Genomic DNA, 20,072 nt, shown 5'->3' with positions numbered 1-20,072 from the left:
TAGAAGAAAACGACAACTCCCAGAGTGCTTCGCGGCTCAACCGGAAGTACGTAATCATTGTGTTGGCCCCCTCAGCTGTCAGACTTTGGCCACCCTAAAAAGTGTAGTTTTTTTGTGTTGTTAGCAAACTTACTCGAAGTGTGTCGCCCGCACTACCTTCAACCCGAACCGTGCATCTGCTTGCTCATCGCCCGCTGAACGCTGGCCTTAACAGCCGGAGGCGTTCGGAGCGCGCACAAACGAGGCATTTTTATTTCTTTTTTTGCTTTCATCGCTGCTGCTGTTTTTTTCCCTTTCTCTGCACGGGCAGCCTGCGATCCTGAGCGGGTGTACGGGTTTCGATGCGGGGAGGGAGGGAGTAAAAAAGGCAAAACGTCTTTGTGCTTCCCTTCCCCCTCATCAAAGCATAGGGGAAATGTCTCTGTCCAAAGGAGGTATGTGTGTTTTCTTTTTTTGATTTTTTTTTTTTACCCACCCACCACCACCACACCACTCACTCTGCTACTTTCTCCTTTAGGAATGCATATAGATGATGTATGTGTGTGCGGAAGTCGTTTTGCAAGACAACCGCCTTTTAACAAATCAAGCATGCCAGGTGAAAGCTTTGCACGGTGCAAAAGAAAAAAACTGCAATAAGACGCTCGTCAGCATGTCTGCTTGACTTTGTGTTGTGCAAAGAGTGTGGGTTCGGAAGCTTACTCCCCCTTCCCTGCTGTTGACATGCTAAATAACATTTGCAGCTAGCATTGTGGCTAGGTTCTCAACTGGCGTCTCTTTTGTCTTCACATTGTAAATTAACGTGATTTCTCTGAGTGGAAAAAATAAATAAACCCCTTAACTGGGAATAAACGTGAAGAAGTTATTAATTTTAGTTTAAAAAAACATAGGTAGATAGCATGGGGATTACAGGTGTTCGTATTTTTGTCGCCGTGACGTATGACTCATTGGTTGTGATTGATGGCTCCAGCACGTCAAAGAACGTTTAGACTCTCCTTCTTGTATTTTGATTATAATATTCTCCATTTTATATTCCAAAATCGCATTGCAGAATGCCGGCGTGTGCAACGTTAAAAAATGGAAATATGAAAAATCAGATAAAGGTTCTTCCCTTGCGAGGCACACACACACACACACACACACACACACACACACACACACACACACACACACACACACACACACACACACACACACACACACACACACACACACACACACACACACACACACACACACACACACACACACACACACACACACACACACACACACACACACACACACACACACACACACACACACACACACACGGAGGATGGTGATGATGTCGTCAATTTACATTTCAAGTTCACCGCTTGTGCTGTTACACAATCATTCTAGCGTTACCATGGCGGGGGAGTACACATACTATGGCTCCCTTTGGCCTACCAAGGCATGTTTTGACTTGTGCTGCGACTCTTATGTTGACAGTCGGCTGGATGCAAGCAGCTAACTGCTGCACAGGTTCTCTGCTGTCAGAATGATTATGGTGATGAATACTGTTTAAACTCTACAAATAGTACCCGCCTCTCCCAAAATTTAGTAATAACCTGTATTAATATTTTGAGAATAAATGGAGTTCATACTATCATCCCCTACATACTTTAATATCATTTCATGCTCATTTTACAACACTACACATAAAAAAGATGTACGACTGCCTTTCGGATGCATCTTATTAACATTCCCTGGAATATTTGATTTGGTACTCATGGATTGGTTGATTAAAAGGATGTTTGATTCTGCTTTTTTCCAGACTGATACCAGTATGAGTTATCAGTTTGAGGAATCACCTGTGCCTCTTGTGCTTTTGATCAACAAACTATAGTATAACAGAATTAAAAAGCATAGTGAATGCAGATGATACTTTGCTGATATGACAAACTGTCGCAGTGAAATGCAAATATTGGCACTGAGAATTTATTGTCAGATTTTCTTGATTTCAGTTTGTAAATATGATTGATGGAATACATGGTTCAAGTCCAGAGCCTGATCAAAGAATGGATTTAAGGAATTGATAAGTTAAGGCACATTTTTTTGTAATATTATGTTTTTTATTTATTTTTGTTAGCTAGTATGTGGCTGGTATGTGGCATATTTGAACACTTTGGGTTCTCCCCCAGCTGCGCCATTGACAGGGCGTGTGGAAGATTATCAGCACATGAGTCATCCAATGTGGATGTGTACAAACCCACTCCAAGTAAAGCTTCCTGACAGCGATCGGCCACATGGGCCCTTGGCACTTTGAACTCAGAGCAATCCAGAAATTCTCTATGGTCCGACGTCACTATCACGCCACCCTGGGTGTTTTCCACTTGCTGGCCTCCACATTTGACTTCTTTAATTGCTTAACTGTGAAGGATTATTAGGGACACACCAAAAGGGAAACATTTGAGGAAAAACATATTTTGAAGAAATTAATCGGAAAACTGAAAGTTCTGTGGAGAAACAAGATGTATTTTTTTCAATAAGATAAAATGCTCTGTAGCCACAAGTAACATTCAGCAACTCAACATAAAAATATTTCATTATTGCAATTTTTTGAGTAGGGGAGGGTGGATTCACTGTTCTCGTTTTCTATCCATCAACTGTGCTCAGCGCACACACAATGACATCATAGCACACCAAAAAAGTACCTCTGACAGTTGTCACATTTTTAGGTGTGCTTCCCACTGGCGTGCCTGCGCATATGTGGTGGTCTCAGAATATGACAAAAAGAAGACGTGTCCTTGATGTTGTCACACGTGAGGCTTTTATATGCAGTTTTGGTCTTGCATTCTCCACCATTTTTGCATCAGCATTTGAAAGCCCCCCCCCCCCCCCAAAAAAAAAAAAAAACCTTAGCTATGTAATCCCTCCACCCCTCTCTGCCATCCATAGCTATTTTTTTGCCTTTCTAACTGAAGGCCGACATATTTGTCAGGTCATTGCAAGCCGTTGCGCGCTCTTACTTCATCGTGGACAGAGGAAGCACAGTCTATTTTTAACATTGTACTCAGCTAGGACACGGTCGCCCTATTTTCAGCTTGCAGCTCAAATCTGCCTGGCATTTGGCTGCAGAATCTCTGAAATATTTGTAAAACTTGCCCCCCCCCCACCTCCTCCCATTTGATCCAACCATCCGGTGGTGGTTTTGGTGGATCACACTTCCTCCTGACTGCCATGGCGTGACTCACTAACAGGTTGCGAGAGTCGCTCCAAAGTCTCAACTGTCCGCCTGTTGCCTTTTTTCTTTGCTGCAACCGTTGCGGAGCATTGACTGAAACCAGCCACGCCCGTAAAATTAAAGTGATCATCCTGTGGCAAAGTCAAGAAAGAGCCAAAAGTGTGGAAAAGAACCACCGGCGTCTGTGTTGAGAAGTTGTTCTTCCTGTGCAAGCCCCGCACGTTGTGTTAACGGGAAGTCCCATCGTACGCTCGCCTAAAAACGTGTTTATGAATGAACGCTTGTCCTAACCCAAATGCATAAAAAACCTCTCACGGGATTTTTTTTGCCTTGCACACTGAAGGGAAATCACCCTTAGCATCCCAATAAAGGAAAGATGCGTTGCCCGTTTATCAGGAAGATGGATTGATTCCCCCTTCCCACCCCCCACCCCCCTCTTGCCCCGTTCCCCTTTTCTCCATTTGGGCCATCATACTTGGGTCTGTTACTCATTAGTACGCCCTTCCCCGTTCCTCCTATTGCAGGTCCTTTGCTTGTTGTTCATACAATCTCCACTTCGATAACACGTCGTTGGTAGAATTTCTGTTACAAAATAATAGCGCACCTATGATAACATAGGTTATCCCCCCCCATAAACTCACTGACCATGAACGGCTCTATAAATCCTCACTGTGAAAAGCCTATTTTTAACCGTTGGCAGTATGTATACGTGAATTTATTTCTATAATATATTATGTAATATATTATGTATACAGTCCCTGACGAAAGTCTTGTCGCTTATCCAAGTTGTAGGAACAACAAATTATAACTTGACTTGTAGTTGATCTATTGGAATCAGAAATGGCTTATATGAAAGGCAAAGCCCTCTAGATTATGCTTAGTATACCAAAATAAATGTTTGTATCATTTATTGAATTTTATTATTTAATTAGGACAGAAAGGTCAGATTTTGCTTGGGCAAAAGTCTTGTCGCATACAAAAATACTGTAGAAATTATACATATACAGTGAGACCTCAACTTACGAACTTAATTGGTTCCCAGACAGAGTGTGTAAGGCGAAAAGTGTGTATCTCCAAAAAAAATTCCCATAGGAAACCATTAAAATGGGAATAATCCGTTCCCGGGTTTCCATAAAATATAACACACGACATACCTTATTCTATGTATAATAAATGTGCTATTGTATTGTAATGAAAGAAATACACTGCATTGTATCATAAAGTCACTTTATTTACATTTGTGATGGTCATTTATGGCTTGATGGAATGGCGTTGGAGGTCAAAGGTCAAAGGGAATTGATGTTTGGAAAGAGAGGCGCATTACACGACGACTGTAATTAAAGAAATAAACCCTGCTGTAAAATAAAGTTTTATTTACCTTTTTGATGGTCGTTGATGGCTGGAAGGAGAGTCACCTTCCATAAGGACTGTTGGTAACTTAACCTCTGGTGCTGTTCGGTCGTGTGCTTCCGCCGAAGATCACTCCGCCAGCTGTGGTGGGTGTGTATTATGAAAATAGTGCTTATTATAAGGTTTAATTTTCATAAATTTGACGTTTGTAAGACAAAAAGTTTGTAAGTTGAGGTGTTTGTAAGTTGAGGTCTCACTGTATTTTGTTTTCTCCCAAAAAAGGAGTGTGTAAAAGTAATTGACAACTTTGTCAGACAAGTACAAGTTTGCTTGCAACGAAATGGTGGACATTTGGAACACATCATGGGAAACCCATGAACTGACAAAGAATTGACATAAATAGTTGAAACTCTTGTGAATGGTCTTCCATAAACTGAATAATGTGTGGTTGTAATTTGAAATAAATAGCTTTTTAATCAAAGCCACAATTGAAATTTTAATGGGTACGCATCTTTTTGGATATGCAAATTTCCCCACTGGGGGACTATTGAAGGCTTTCTAATTCTGATGTTTAGATTCTTTTTGGACTACACATTACAGCAAATGGGTCTGTCATTTTTTGCCGCGGGCCACATTGCATATACGGTTTCGTCTCGGAGAGCCGTTCTGATTTTGGAGTAGCCATTAGAATGTTTCATCCCCTCCACATATTACATGTATAGCGCATACCATTAATGAATAACTATTTTTTCAAATTTGAATTTGTTTTTGTGGTTTACATACAACAAATTGAAATTTTGGATCAGACTTTAGCAAGCATCATGGCACTTGACATACTTGATTTGCTTTTGCGGGCCGAATAAAATGATGCGGTGGACCAGATTTGGCCCCTGAGCCTTGACTTTGACACCTATGCATTACAGCAAGAGACACATTTTCAATTTCGAATTTTCTTTCTCTCTGTTGTCAAGTCGCGACCAGAGGACAAAGTATTCAAAGCAAGCAACTATCCTACCTGTATTTTATATCTTTATTGTTGTAGGCGTGAAAGGAATTAAAATAACCGTTGCTCAGACAGCTAGAAGAAAAAAAATCAGAATCAGAATCAGAAAGTCTTTAATAGTCCAAAAATGGGGAAATTTGCAAAAAGCTAAAACCAAAGTATTCTATGCATAATAGAAATGTTAGAAGACTGAAATGTATCTTCTTCTTTTCCTTTCGTCTTTTCCCTTCAAGGGGTCGTTGCCTGCCTCATTTTTCACAACTTGAAACACAATAAGACGACTAATCGCAAAAAAAAAAACCAAAACATTGTTGCGAAGTATAAAGGATTTTTTTAAATTAAGAAAGTACAGTAAAGTCTCGTTATATCGATATTCAAGGGAGTCCGAAAAAATATCGATATAACCGGGACTATCGATATATCCGACCCTGTTTGCATGTAATTTTCTCCGTGCGTGCATAGAAATAGTATCGATATAACCGGGACTATCGATATATCGATATAACGAGACTTTACTGTACTTACCACAAATGCTGCCTTGCTTAATTTATGGTAAATATCCCTTGCTGAAGACTTTGCTCCAGTTGTTGTTTGCCGTCATGGTGCGCAATGCAATGTTTGCGTTGCGTTGCCTGCTCAAAGCCACGTGTCCTCCTCTTTCTAAGCGGCTTTCAAAACTCTCAAGTACACTTTTCAGTCACGGTATAGTCCGAAGCAGGAAACAGGCTTCTTCTGATTGGCTGCCGTGCCGAGTATGCAAATTACCAAATGAACGCCAAACGAACGTTTGTTTGGCAAAATATGCAAATTGCAAAACGAACGTTCGTTTGGCAATTTGCGTACTCTGCATGGCAGCCAATCAGAAGCCTGTTTCATGCTTTGGACTATACCTTGACTGAAAAGTGTACTTGAAAGTTTTGAAAGTTTAGAAAGAGAAGTCCACGTGGCTTGTAGTGGTTTGCATGTAGCTTGCTTTATTGAATATACCAAATGTTTAATATGAAAATAATCGTTGTAATAAAAGTTGTAAGCCCAACGTAAAGGTTGTACGCCTCGGGCCTCCGGGCAGATGTTATTTCAAACACTGCTGAACTGTACAACTGCGCAAAAATGTTTCATAAAAAGAACTGTAGTGCAACTATAAAAATACAGTATAAAAAGCATATTTGATATACAGTATGTAACTGTATTGAGTCGAAATAAATGTCATGAACACCTCATGTCAGAAGATAATGGTTCTTTTCGAGACTTTGGGCCGTTGCTGACGATGATCGAAGAAGGGTTGGGGGGGGGGGAATTGCTTAAGCTAGGGCATACTGTTGGCACCCCGCTTAAGGGAACGCGCGAAGAAACCAGTTAGTCGATTAGTTGTTGACAATTCAATCAGCCATGTCGAATTGATTGTCAATGTTAAATGTTCTGGAAAGTGCTTTGTCGTGCGGTGAGATCGTGAAAGCGCGATATCAATAAAGATGTACAGTACTGTATTGTAGAATGACTGTCTGTGTGTAGTGTACTACTTTGTTACATTCAGCGGCGGCGCTGTTGCGTCAACCATAACGAACGCCAAATGTCGTAGAGACAACGGAAACACACTCATGCTCACTTGGCCATATGTTGATGTGACTTTGGTTTTTCAAAACCTTTTGTTGTGAATAAAATGATGCCAAGTCACATACTTACTGCATTTTGACTCAGCTATGATAAAAATGTGTCTTGTTTCTTAGGGAAGAAGAAGAACCCCGGGCTGAAGCTGGCCAAAGAAGTCTTTGCGCAGCCCCCACCAGCAGTAGCAGCGTACGAATGTCTCTCGATCTTATCTATGTCTGTATGTCAGTCAATCAATATTCATCCAGGGTGCCAAATCCTGTTATTTTTCTCCCTTGCATTTAGTGAGCCATCAAATCAGCCCAGTTTTATGTCACTTAAAACCTACACCATCATTTTGAAAACAAAGTTTAAATCAGTAATTAACTGTAATAGTGGAACTCAAGCTTGTGAAATTCCATGATGCTTGCTAAAGTCTGAACCAACATTTCAAATTGTCCCATTTTAGCCACAATAATAGTCTTCATTTTTTTACTTCAAATTTGAAAACTAGTTATTAATTTGTTGTCCGCTATTTATGTAATATGTGGAGGGCAGTGGTGGGCCGTGGATTTCATCACTAGGCCTTCAGTAGTGCTACGTCTTAATCAATCCAGACTGAAACTAAAAAAAGTGTTGTGTGATTTACTAAAGTCCACTAGAGGGTACCATAATCCTGGAAATAACTTACCAACCTTTCTTAAGGATGTCCATTTTTTCTTGAAAAGTCCGTCTTGAAAATGGCTTTAACAGTAAATCTCCAACCAAATACATTTCTTCTACTTCAGCCTTCTGCTATTAACTCATTCACTGTCAGACGATGTGCAAAAATGTTCACTCCATTGCCAGGGTTTTCGTCATTTTCATTCAAATTGCAAGACCCATAGAATATTGAGTTTTAGGAGTACATAAACATTCAATACAGCGTTAGAAACCATAGACTCTCTTCTTTCATGAGGAAAAACTGGTCATTCCTAAGTTATATGAGTCTGGAGGTATCTGAGCTTGATCTGAGCTTGAAATGAGGCCGGCTGTACAAAATACAATACATACATATTGATTTATATATTGCTTTAGCAACAGCTGAAGCTGTAATAAAGCGCTAACATGGACAAAAGGCAAATATTGCCCCCTTGTGGAAGAGAAATACATTGGCAGAGGTCTGACCATCGCTTTATTGGCACTCCCCCCCCCAAGAAAAAAACAAAACTCGAACGAATTCGGGAATGGCACTCAGCGTCACACTTTTCAATTCCTGAATAAATTTGTAAATGGCAGCGAATGAGTTAAATCAACACAATATATTTGCTTATGCAGCTCGCTACCGATACAATGTGGTCTGGCCAGTATGCTCTTGTCACTAGCAGTTTGTGATCAGAGTAGATTTTGCAAACTATGATTGGCTAGTCACTGGCCAGTCATAGTTTGGGAAAACTCGACGTCGACCAGTGGTCAGAGCAACAGTTTGATCGACGCATTTGATGCTCCAGGGCCCGCAGAACTGATTGTGAAGGCGTCCAGGTAGATTTCTGACCCTGGTAACAAATGATGGCTGAAATGTGATTGGTTAAATGCTTAAAGGACAACCAACGTCTCCGGACAAGTTGTGTCCATAATTTGTAAAATGGCTTCAAAGGACTTCTACTGAGCGTATTTTACTAAGATTCCACCGCATATCGCTATATTTTACGTTTTAAGACTCGCGCTGAATATTCAGGAAGTCTTCCTTTTGAGTTTGGTGACGAGTCCATACGTGATGTCACTGAAGGAACGCCCCTGACCGAAAAAAGACACATTGTAGCAGTCCTTTCATCACGTCAATGTATTTTGCTGTACTTGTTTATGGTCCGGCACTCGTGGAGGGGATGAAACATTCTAATGGATTCAGCAAATTCCTAACAGTCCACGAGAGGACACCGTAACTTTTATGTGGCCCGCGGCAAAAAATTGAGTTTGACACTGCATGTCATTTGCTGCATTTGCTGCTGTGAAATGTACATTTCTCCACTGCGAAACTAATAAAGGCAAATCCAATCCAAATCCAATGTCGTGCAGTAAGTACCAGTATTAAAGCTGGACTTGTGCATTCAAACGTTTCGCCAAAGTCAAATTAAAGTAACCTGTTAAGATTCATGTGCATTTTAGTTGGATCCTAAAATCTGTACTTGAATGTAACTTTTGTTGTGAGTTGTGTGTTTTCCTTGATTTATGCTTTTAAATTGACTTGCAAAATCAAAACAATGAACGTCATTAGCCTAAGCAGTAATACCGAACGGATGCCGTCAATGAGTTAAATAGCCGCTTGTGCGAGTCTCATTTAAATTAAATTCCTTCTCGCAGGCCCCCACGAGACCTCGACTCGAAAGCGTGCGTCACAATCGGAGACCAGGTAAAAACGTTGCAGATTTGCCACTGCTGCCGTTTTTCCACCCAATTGATTGCATGTGGAATATGACAATGTGTGTCCAGAATTTTGTAGTGAAGGCGGATGACTTGGAGCAAATCGCCGAGCTGGGAAGGGGAGCGTATGGCGTTGTCTACAAGATGCGACATGTGCCCAGCGGCGTGATCATGGCTGTCAAGGTGAGGCGGCTAACTTGAAACGTTGCGCTCAGACCCAATGGGAGCTGATTGATGACCGTGACCTGACTTCTCCACGACAGAGGATTCGAGCCACTGTCAACACGTTGGAGCAGAAGAGGCTCCTGATGGACTTGGACATCTCCATGCGGACGGTGGACTGCTTCTACACCGTCACCTTTTACGGTGCTCTTTTTAGAGAGGTCAGTCTTTTGCGCGCAGTCGAGTTACATCAGGTGTTAAACCATCTTTTTCTTTTTTCTTTTTCAGGGCGACGTATGGATCTGCATGGAGTTGATGGACACCTCATTGGATAAATTCTACAAGAAGGTCATTGAGAAAGGAAAGACCATACCCGAGGACATCCTGGGCAAGATCACCGTAGCCGTACGTAATCCTCTTGGGCTTTTCCGGGTTACAAATTTGGTATCATGAAATAATGTAAGCCGCTGTCGAAGAAGATGGCGAACGTAATGTGTAGTTATAGCTGGTTTTCATTTGTTTGTTTCGGATTTAGGACCTAAAAGTGTCATATCTGTAAACAGGTCTTAATTCGGGTGTTAGCATAGCCTAGCAGTGGATTGTGGCACGTCTCGAGTAGTCCAGGTGATATCGCAGAGGGTTACAGCTGTGCAGGTCATTTGTCAAGATATTTATTTTTGTAACGATCAGCAGGAAGTCAGTCTAAAACGCTAAAGTGTTAAAGTCAAGGCCCGGGGCCATATGTGGCCCGTCACATCATTTTATTCGGCCCGCGAAAGCAAATCAAGCAAGTGGAATTCCATGATGCTTGGTAGTCCAAACCAAAATTTCAAATTGTCCCATGTAAAACACAGTAACACTTTATTTCATTATTCTTGACTTCAGGTTTGAAAACTAGTTAATCATTAATTTGTCATGTGCTCTATATGTAATATGTGGAGAAGACTAAACATTCTAATGGCTTCCCCAAATTCATAATGGCTCCTTAAAGGAAACCGTAACTACAATTTGGCGCACCGCAAAAAAATGACTTTGACACACACGGTCTAAATTATCAGCAGATCAATTTAAAAAAAAAAAAATATATATATATATATATATATATATATATATATATATATATATATATATATATATATATATATATATATATATATATATATATATATATATATATAAAAAACAACTACAACAAAAAATTATTTATGAGAATTATTTTGATTTGATCGTCAGGTCCATAAAACAACTGATTCAAGTGAAATATTTTTAACTCATTCACTGTCAGACCATGTGCAAAAATATATCCACTCCAGTGCCAGGGTTTTGGACATTTTCACTCATTCCAGGACCCACAGAAGATTGAGTTTTAGACTACATCAACATTAATTGCAGCATAAGAAACCTTAGACCAGGGGTGGGCAAACTTTTTGACTGGCGGGCCATAATGGGTTCTAAAATTTGGCCGGTCAGGCCAGGAGCATTTGGAGGGAGTGTTTGGGCCGGATATACTAAAGCATTAAATGTAGTGTGTGCAAACCTCTGCACAATAAGAGCACTACAACCCAATTTATTAACTGTCTTTCAAACGTGAAGAATAGCCCTTAGCAGTTCATACATTTGTCTCAAGGAATATGCAAGATATGGCATTTACACATTATTTCGTGGATACCTGGAATATGGGGCCAGCAACTTTTCAGAGTTTTCTGCCCTGGTGTCCGCTAGCTTTTTTGTCATGAGTTTCAGACACTGTTTTTACTATAATTTGGACAAGTTCGGCGGGCCGGATTAAAAAGCCTGACAGGCCGTATGTGGCCCGCGGGCCGTAGTTTTCCCACGTCTGCCTTAGTCTCTCTTCTTTCATCAGAAAAAAAGAGTTCATTCCTAAATTATATGGGGCTAGAGTTATATGATCTTGAAATGAGGGTGGCTGTCCAAAATACAGTGATACCTCGGTTCTCGACCATAATTCGTTCCAGGACCCTGTTCGAAAAGCGATTTGTTCGAACACCGAAACCATCTCTTTGCTCCCGTCCGTCACTTGCGAGTTGACAGCGATGGGGGCGGGGCTGCCTGTCCCGGCCGTTCTCCACCCGCTGTCAATTCTCTAATCACGGACACGGGGCATTTATACGGTTCGCGATCACCTCGCCAATGCCGGATGATTGACTCACCTCGCCACCGTACCTGGACTCTTCCTTCGTTGCGCGAGTGTATCCGGTCCGAGCAATTTTCCCTGCGTCTCGTAAATTTATGTAATCTTCCGGGATTGCGCAATTTTGCACCCTTGTGTGCCATTTGCTTTTTGGCGTAGTAAGCGGGTCGGATCACCCCCTGCTTTCTTACTCGCTGTGTTTTCTTTTATTTGTGAATAAACATCCTACTTGGTTAGTACGTGTCTGCTTTGGGATCCCAAACATTCCAATACGTTCCGACGAGTCAGCTGCCGTCACTCTCGCTTGGAACGTGACAGCTACGGATGACTCGGATTTCACAGCCTCCTTATTCTTTAATATCGTACTGATCGTAGATTTCGCCATGCTGTATTCCCTAGCCAGATCAGACACTCGCACACCTCCTTCATATTTTTCGATTATTTCTTTCTTAAATGCAATAGTTGTACGCACTACTTTTCTTTTGTCAATTTTAGCAGCACTTACTTTCTTTGGAGGCATGATTAGGGGCTAAAACTCTTCGTACACCTATATTAAACGCTAGAGCAAAATGCAGCACGTCCACAAGCGACAACAGTTGGTCACGGAGAGAGCAATACACCCGTACGCCGCTCTGCACCCCACCCTGGCGTACGCACTCACGCGACGTATTGGCGTTCGAACAGCGATTGGTGTTCGAACGCCGAAGCAAGAATATCTCGAATATTTTGTTCGAACTCCGATTTGTTCGAACTGTGAGGCGTTCGAGAACCGAGGTACCACTGTACAATGCAATACCTACATATTGGTTTATACTGTATATGGTTTCTATAGCGCTGAAGCTGGAACAAAGCGCTAACATGTAAAAAGGGAAATGGTGCACCTTCGTGGCAGGGAAAAAACGTTGACGGAGGTCCGATAAGGCCTTTATTGCACCCCCGCAAGACCAACTAAAACGAACAAATTCAGGAATGGCACTGTATGTCATATTTCAATTCCCGAATAAATTCGGAAATGGCAGTGAATGACTTAATTTAATGTCATTGTATTTTGTTTAATTTTTAAGAGGGTGGGGAATATGTGATACATTCAAGTACCGTAAACAACTGTTGATGAGGCAAAATATATGGTAAGCGAATTTAGACATACAGTGATACCTCAGCTTACGAACTTAATTGGTTCCCAGAAAGTGTGTGTAAGGCGAAAAGTTCGTCTGCTAAACATTTATTTCCCACAAGAAATCATTAGAAATTAGAATAATCTGTTCCCAAGTCCCCATAAAACATCATTTTCTACTAAATAAGCCTTAAAACTACACAAAATATACCTTATTTTATGTATAATCAACGTGCTATTGTATTGTAATTAAAGAAATAAACTGCACTGTATAATAAAGTCATTTATTGACCTTTGTGATGGTTGTTGATGTAGTTGCCTCCGAGTTGCCGTGCTTTCTCTGAGATAATACCCTCACTTACACGGTCCCCTGCTAGCTGCTTTTCATTAATCCAAATCAACAGAAGTTTTTCAACCTCTTCTGTTGCCTGAGACCGTTGCTTAGACAACACCGAAACACCCTTAGCCACACGTAGCAATGGGCGACTTAGCATACTGGTACTGGGACGCTAAGTCACACAAACGCACACCTCGTTTGTGTTTTTCGATGATCTCCCTCTTCTTCTCGACCGTAATTTTCTTTTGTGTCCTCTTTGGCTTAACACTAGCCTGTGGTGAGCTCTTTTTCAGTCCCATAATAGAAAAAGTAGTTCACTCTATAGCAAACCACGCCTGCACTCAATGGGGGTGTGGAAAACTTGTCTGCTAGCCTCCGTGGCACTGTGTGGTTTGGTTCGTCCACCGAAAAGTAGTTCGTATGGCAAGATTATATTCTCGTAAATTTAATATTTGTAAGGCGAAAAGTTCGGGATTTTTGTCCATGTATGAGTGGGCCATCATCGTCTGGGGCCCAGCCGTGACAGTGGTTTTATTAAAAATTAAGATAATTCATGTAAAGAAAAAAGAACATGCATTTCTTGTGGTCTTTTGATGTACGTTTCGCTTAAAACTTTGTTGTTGAATTATTTTATCATCCTTGATGTCCCGTAATGTGAAATTACCCTCCTCTCCAGATTGTAAAGGCATTAGAGCATCTACACAGCAACCTTTCAGTCATCCACAGAGGTCAGCGCAGAAAAGAGAACTCAAATGTTCATATTGTCACCACTTTATGTTTACGCTCCCTCTTCTTGCCCTCATCCAGATGTGAAGCCCTCCAATGTTCTCATCAACACTCAGGGCCAAGTGAAAATGTGTGACTTTGGCATCAGTGGCCACCTGGTGGACTCGGTGGCCAAGACCATGGACGCCGGCTGCAAACCCTACATGGCGGTGCGTGGGCATCTCACTCAAATGTTGCATTTAGTCTTCATTTTTTAGTACGTGTTTGCATTTGACTTGATTTATTTGTTTTTCCCAGCCTGAACGCATTAACCCAGACCTCAACCAGAAAGGCTACAGTGTCAAGTCAGACATATGGAGTCTTGGTATCACCATGGTGAGGCGACTGCAACTGCCAATTTTAATAAAAAGTTATTTTGAAAGTATTTTAAATGAAGGACTTGCTCTATAGGCCAGAAAACATGCATAGACAAATTTCTAATGTTGAAATATCCCTTGTGTTTATTTTGAGAAACCAACGTGGAATATGGCTGCCACAATTTCTATTCATTAACGTTAATTTTTTTCAGGAGTAAAAGTTCTTCAAGAATATATCATAGAGAAAAAGGGCCGGTTAAAATACCAGAATTTTATGTTTAATCTGAGGTGCTTTAAATGATGGAAGGTTCCAATCTAATCCAAGTTTGAATAATTCAAAAGCCACATATAAGAGGGTGTGAACAGGGGTGTGTAGACTATTCAAAAGTCCAGAGTAGTTCTGAAAATAAGGGAGTAATACCGCAAACAAGCTGCTCTTTACTAGAATTCTATTTACTGTACAGGATATCCACTATGTGGTGCATTTGCCCCTCTAGATTGAATTGGCGATCTTGAAGTTCCCGTACGAATCCTGGGGTACGCCCTTCCAACAGCTCAAGCAGGTGGTGGATGAGCCCTCTCCTCAGTTGCCTGCCGACCGCTTCTCGCCAGACTTTGTAGACTTCATCTCCAAGTGGTGAGCCTCATTTCCCAAAGGGTCTGAGCCTCGTTTTCCACCAGTGGCTCATTCATGGTCAATGACGCAAGATTTCACCTTCTTCTCTCTGACTGTATTTGGTTTTTATGCTTTATTCATTGAGAGATTGAACAAAAAAAATCTGCGTAATGGTGGAAAAATCCACCTTTTTTTTACATTTGTTAGGTTGCAGTAAGGACGTTGTGATAAATGTCCACTAGAGGGCAGTGTTTTTCACCTTTTTGTATTTCAACGTTCTCATGTCTTTACAGTTTAGGAAAGGAGCCCAATAAAAGACCAGCCTATACAGAATTAATGGTAAGTATTTTGATATGAATTAATGGAACGGTTTATTTGTAAGGGGCCGAATTAAAAGCAACCGTGCATTATTTATTTCAAGTCCTTTTGATCATAATCATTCAAATATTTAGAAATGCAAGACTCCACAGACAAGAACTATAGATTGTGGATAGCATCATTATTCGCGAGAGGGGAAAAAAACCCAGAATAAACATATTGTAATGTTTTTTGGAAATATCAATTCATTGCGCCTTTACTGTGGAAATTCTTCCAGATGGCAGAACATTTCTACAAGAACATTTCTTGCAAGTTGCTGAGATGCCATTCGAATGAAAAATAATCTTTGTCGCTAAATGTATGATAATCTGAGGATGTGTAATAGGTATGCTTAAGAGTTTGACAGTACTTATTTTCGAGGCCGTGAACCGTCTTTATCACAGACGAGGAGATCATCCCATTTTTAAGTTTCAACACCTTCCCTGTGAGGTCACCGAGTGTTTAGGTTACGTGCAAATTAAACAGTATTCAGTGACACGTGAAAAGTAAATCTTGAGAAGAAATAAGAAAACCTACAGCATGCCTGCCACCCTCATGAGGATAAGCGAATCGAGCAATGGACAGATGGGTGAAAACTGAGAATAACTAACAAACATGCTTGAGAAACAAATTGAAATTATATTCAAAAACAAACCTCCTAACAAAGCTAATAATAGTAATAGATTTCATTTCTAAGCGCATTTAAAAACTCTCAAGGTCACTTTACAGCAGGGGTGTCCAAAGTCGGTCCTCGACGGCCGCTGTCCTGCCTGTTTTCCAGCTCACCCAGGAGCAATGCACCTGATTCAAATCATCAGGACCATTTTGATGCTGCTTCAGAGCTGGCTGATGAGCTGATCATTTGAATCAGGTGCGTTGCTCCTGGGTGAGCTGGAAAACAGGCAGGACAGCAGCCCTCGAGGACCGACTTTGGACACCCCTGCTTTACAGTCACAGGATAGGTTTTCCTGTGGGTGAGCAGCGGCAGCCACACACGCCAGCGTTCACTCAACCCGGAAATAACTCAAATCGATAGAAAGCTAGCTAGCTTGCTATTGGATAGCCAATAGCTAGCTAGCTAGTAGATATCTAAGATTGTTGACAATGATGGTGCCCAATCACTTTTTTAGAATAGTCTACTAATGTTGTAGATGGAGGTACTTGCTACCTGGTGCCCACAGTCACTATCTTTGGCTCAACTAGCTAGCTAGCTAGCCAATAGATAGCTAGCTATCTAATAGATAGCAAAACAATGGCAAATTCTAATCAAATGGCTTACTATATAAATAAAGACAAATTCCAATCAAAAAGCCAAACCTACAGTATTCAGAAAGAAAGCCTTTAATCGTCCCACAATGGGTAAATTCTTATGCTACTGCGGGCCGAATACAATGATGTGGTGGGCCAGATTTTGCCCCTGGGCCTTGAAGTGGACACCTATGCCTTTCAATGACATAAAGTCAAAGTCAGCTTTATTAAAATAGCAGTTGTTTTAATATTTCTCACAAAGCCCCTTCTTTTTGATGCAGAAACATCCATTTTTCACCCTGCATGACTCCAAAGACACAGATGTGGCCAGTTTTGTCAAGGTCATCCTGGACGACTGATGGATATGGGAGGGGCCTCTCAGTCCCGACTAGATCCAACCTCCAGCCACATCAATTTTTTTTTGTTTTTAAAGTGAAAATGTCATAATAAAAAGAAGCCCCCGGGCCCCAGCTACTGGAATGACAGACTCTCATGCAGCCGCATCCAGCAGGGCACCGCCTGACGGCAGCACTGGAGCAAGAGAGCGCATCTCAAAGTAACTGGAGAGGTTTTGACTCAAACTAGTATGAACGCTTTATTTTTTTAAATTGTTTTTAGAGCACCCCCTTTACAGAGCCAGCCATTTTTTCTTTGATTCAATTTTCAATAATTTCAACCTTTGGTCTTTTCTCGGAAGCTATTTACATGATTGATGTCTCTTCATACTGTATATTGTAAATGCGTGTGATTTTTTTTTTTTTTTAGACTTGGAGTGTTTTGTATCGCCTCATCAATTATAACGCTAACGAGGGCGGCATTATCTTTTGGTGGGGCTGTCTGAGCTTGCCCTGACCCGTTATAGATACCACCTGGATGTGTTCTATGGTCCACATAATTGAGCTCTCACCTGATCCCATGTGTCCTGGTGGATCGTTTTTTTATTTTATTTTTAATCTGACCCTCATGATTTTATCTTAAAAAAAAAGAAACATTTTGATGTTGTCGTTTGTAGTCCCCTATCCCCTGCTTAGTTTTCCTCATTTCTGTAGTATTTTCATATGAGGCACTGGACGGGTGCGACAAAGAAACGCGACTGAGAACTCCACACTCCCAACTGGTTATGCATATTGTAGTGTAACATCTTGTTGATCTTTGGCAAAACTTTTATACCCTTCTTCAAGTCTGAGCTCTTTTTTCTGACTTTTGTTACAGTACGCAACAGTGAGATGAGTGCTGAGTAATGGTAACGATGTTCTGGGCAAAAGTCTGAAAAACAAGCACAAACTCAAAGCTTGATGATGCATCTTGATACAAACGACAGATTTGCAGTAGTGCACTACAAAAAAACATGAGATACAATGATTGCTTTTTACATAATACCACATTCAATGTGCTTCTTTCTCAGGCTTTTGCATGGCGCACTGCAGCCGCATGTGCTACTTTCCTCTATGTTTATGCTTATCCAGTTAATAACAACAGTGCGTTGCACGAGCTTTACAAACATGCATGTTGTAAATCTAACGGTGCTACACACAAAAAAAGGAATATAGAGTGATTGCTTGAGAGGAGTGTGCCATGCTAAATCCAGAAAAAGAAGCCCAAAGCACCATCGTGGCCTATGCAATTAGCTAACTGGCGCACTGTATTAGGACCATGGCTGCCTCAGTCTACTTTCTTTGCTATCACACATCAATGATTGCTTTGTTTCTCCCAGATACCTTCTCAAGCCTTACACATACACACATTATGTTCGGGGGAATAATTTATATGTTGAAGATGTAAATACTGTCTCTTCTTTTTTTTTTTTTTTGACACTGTCAGTGACCCTGATAGCTGAGTGACAGAGTGTTTGGTAGTTTGTTTTAATGCAGTGTGACACACACACACACACACACAAACACGCATAGATATCTTCTCGCCCGGCCAGCTGACTGGCCTATTTTGGAATTGCTGCTCAGGTTTCTGCGCTCTTTCCTTGAGAGCTGGGCCCGCGACTATGCAGTCACGCATCCGGGAGGCCGATATGGTCTCCACACTGCCACTCACAAGTGTTCACAGACTGTGATCTTATCAGGAGTGATGCTCTTGGTTTACACTGTAGTGCCACCTCCATCGAAACCATACAAAAGAAAGTCAAGAGTATTTATGACAATAAGGGAACATTAGTAACACCGCAAACAAGCTGCTGTTTATTTTTCACCTCCTTTAAATAAAAAGAGAGAATGATGGAGTATTTGGATGGCCCTTCCCTTGACATGTCAGTGACTTTTTTAATACGGATTATGAGAATGGAACACTTGCTCTACCTCTTACTCCTTCACTCTATTTGCCACCTCTTCATTTGGTGGGACTGACAAACTTGAACTGTGGAAAGACAAAAAAAAAGACAAATAAAGGCTTTATTGTTCAGTATGTGGATGTTTTCATTGAATGCAAGATGTGTGTTGAATATTAGAGGCAACATTTTTCTCTTGCAATTCAACAGGTTTCTTCACGTTTATATATTTCATTTCTGGAAAGGCTACCGTAGTTGTTGGGTTTTTGTTAGCATTAAGACAATCATTGAAATTCTGAAATAAAATCATGAAATCCAATTTTGACTGTGGTGAATACTTGTTTCACCTTTTCCATTGAACTGTTGAAATTACATTTTTCATTACATTGTTCGTTGACTTGTGAGATGCTGAACTAATCATGAGTTGCATAACCTCTGTTTCTGAAAGCCGCTTCACATCTGTGTTGCATGGAATCCCCCTGATTTGTCTGAAAGGATTTCTACGTCAAATAATGGAAATCTGTTAGGTTTCCACAAAGAGCAGCATTGGACAACGTAGATGTTGATTGTTGATAGCCTGTCTTCAGGCTATTAACAATCAACATTGTGGACCCTGTAACAACAACATGTAGGGCCGCCACTGGTTGTAAACATGATTATGGCAAGCACACAGTTTTCAAATAGAAACAAATACTTTATATATACTCCACACAGTTATTGACATTTTGCAACTACATTGTGATAAAGTAGCATCATTATGTTCTCAACATTTGGGTGTTACACTTATTGATACTTAGGTTTCACGGAGTGTTAAGACGGCAGAAGAATATATTCCCACTCTCAAGGGCTTTCACACTGCAAGAACCAAGACAAGGGCAAAGAAAATCCTACTGGATCATTTGCACCCTGCCCACCACCTCTTCCAGCTACACCCCTCAGGCAGGCGCTACCGATCCATGCACACCAAATCCAGCAGACATTTAAACAGCTTCTTCCCCCATCGCCATGAACTCTCTAAACAGTCATCCAAATATAACTGTATAGTACGTCTTTGCAATTTTGCACAACCTTATGGAACAGCATCCCGATATAATCATTGTAGCTCCAGCTCTGTACATACCTGAACCAATGTTTCTGACCTACATAATCTCCAGCACCAGACACTTGAAGGCGCTCAAGAACAA

At 41.0% G+C, this 20,072-nt stretch overlaps 1 protein-coding gene across 2 annotated transcripts; it reads left to right on the top strand.

Moving 5' to 3' along the window:
• The first annotated feature begins 76 nt into the window (after nucleotides 1-76).
• On the top strand, nucleotides 77-19,207 carry LOC148885871 (dual specificity mitogen-activated protein kinase kinase 6). 2 transcript variants are annotated; one of them, XM_089018392.1, is made up of 12 exons: nucleotides 77-434; nucleotides 7,286-7,355; nucleotides 9,486-9,534; nucleotides 9,615-9,728; nucleotides 9,809-9,928; nucleotides 9,996-10,112; nucleotides 13,987-14,038; nucleotides 14,118-14,245; nucleotides 14,334-14,411; nucleotides 14,890-15,029; nucleotides 15,302-15,347; nucleotides 16,895-19,207. In XM_089018392.1, the coding sequence occupies exons 1-12, from the start codon at nucleotides 416-418 to the stop codon at nucleotides 16,970-16,972; spliced, it is 1,011 nt and encodes a 336-aa protein (XP_088874518.1). In that variant the 5' UTR covers nucleotides 77-415; the 3' UTR covers nucleotides 16,973-19,207. The 2 variants fall into 2 exon arrangements, with proteins under 2 accessions (XP_088874518.1, XP_088874520.1); XM_089018394.1 differs by lacking the exon at nucleotides 7,286-7,355 and having other exon boundaries at nucleotides 240-434.
• Nucleotides 19,208-20,072: the final 865 nt, after the last annotated feature.

Source organism: Hippocampus bargibanti, linkage group LG17 (assembly GCF_051943395.1).
Source record: "Hippocampus bargibanti isolate YZ-2025 linkage group LG17, ASM5194339v1, whole genome shotgun sequence".
NCBI classification, from domain to species: Eukaryota; Metazoa; Chordata; class Actinopteri; order Syngnathiformes; family Syngnathidae; genus Hippocampus; species Hippocampus bargibanti.
The sequence above is the reverse complement of the archived record's forward strand: the minus strand, read 5'-3'. Positions and strand labels throughout refer to the sequence as shown.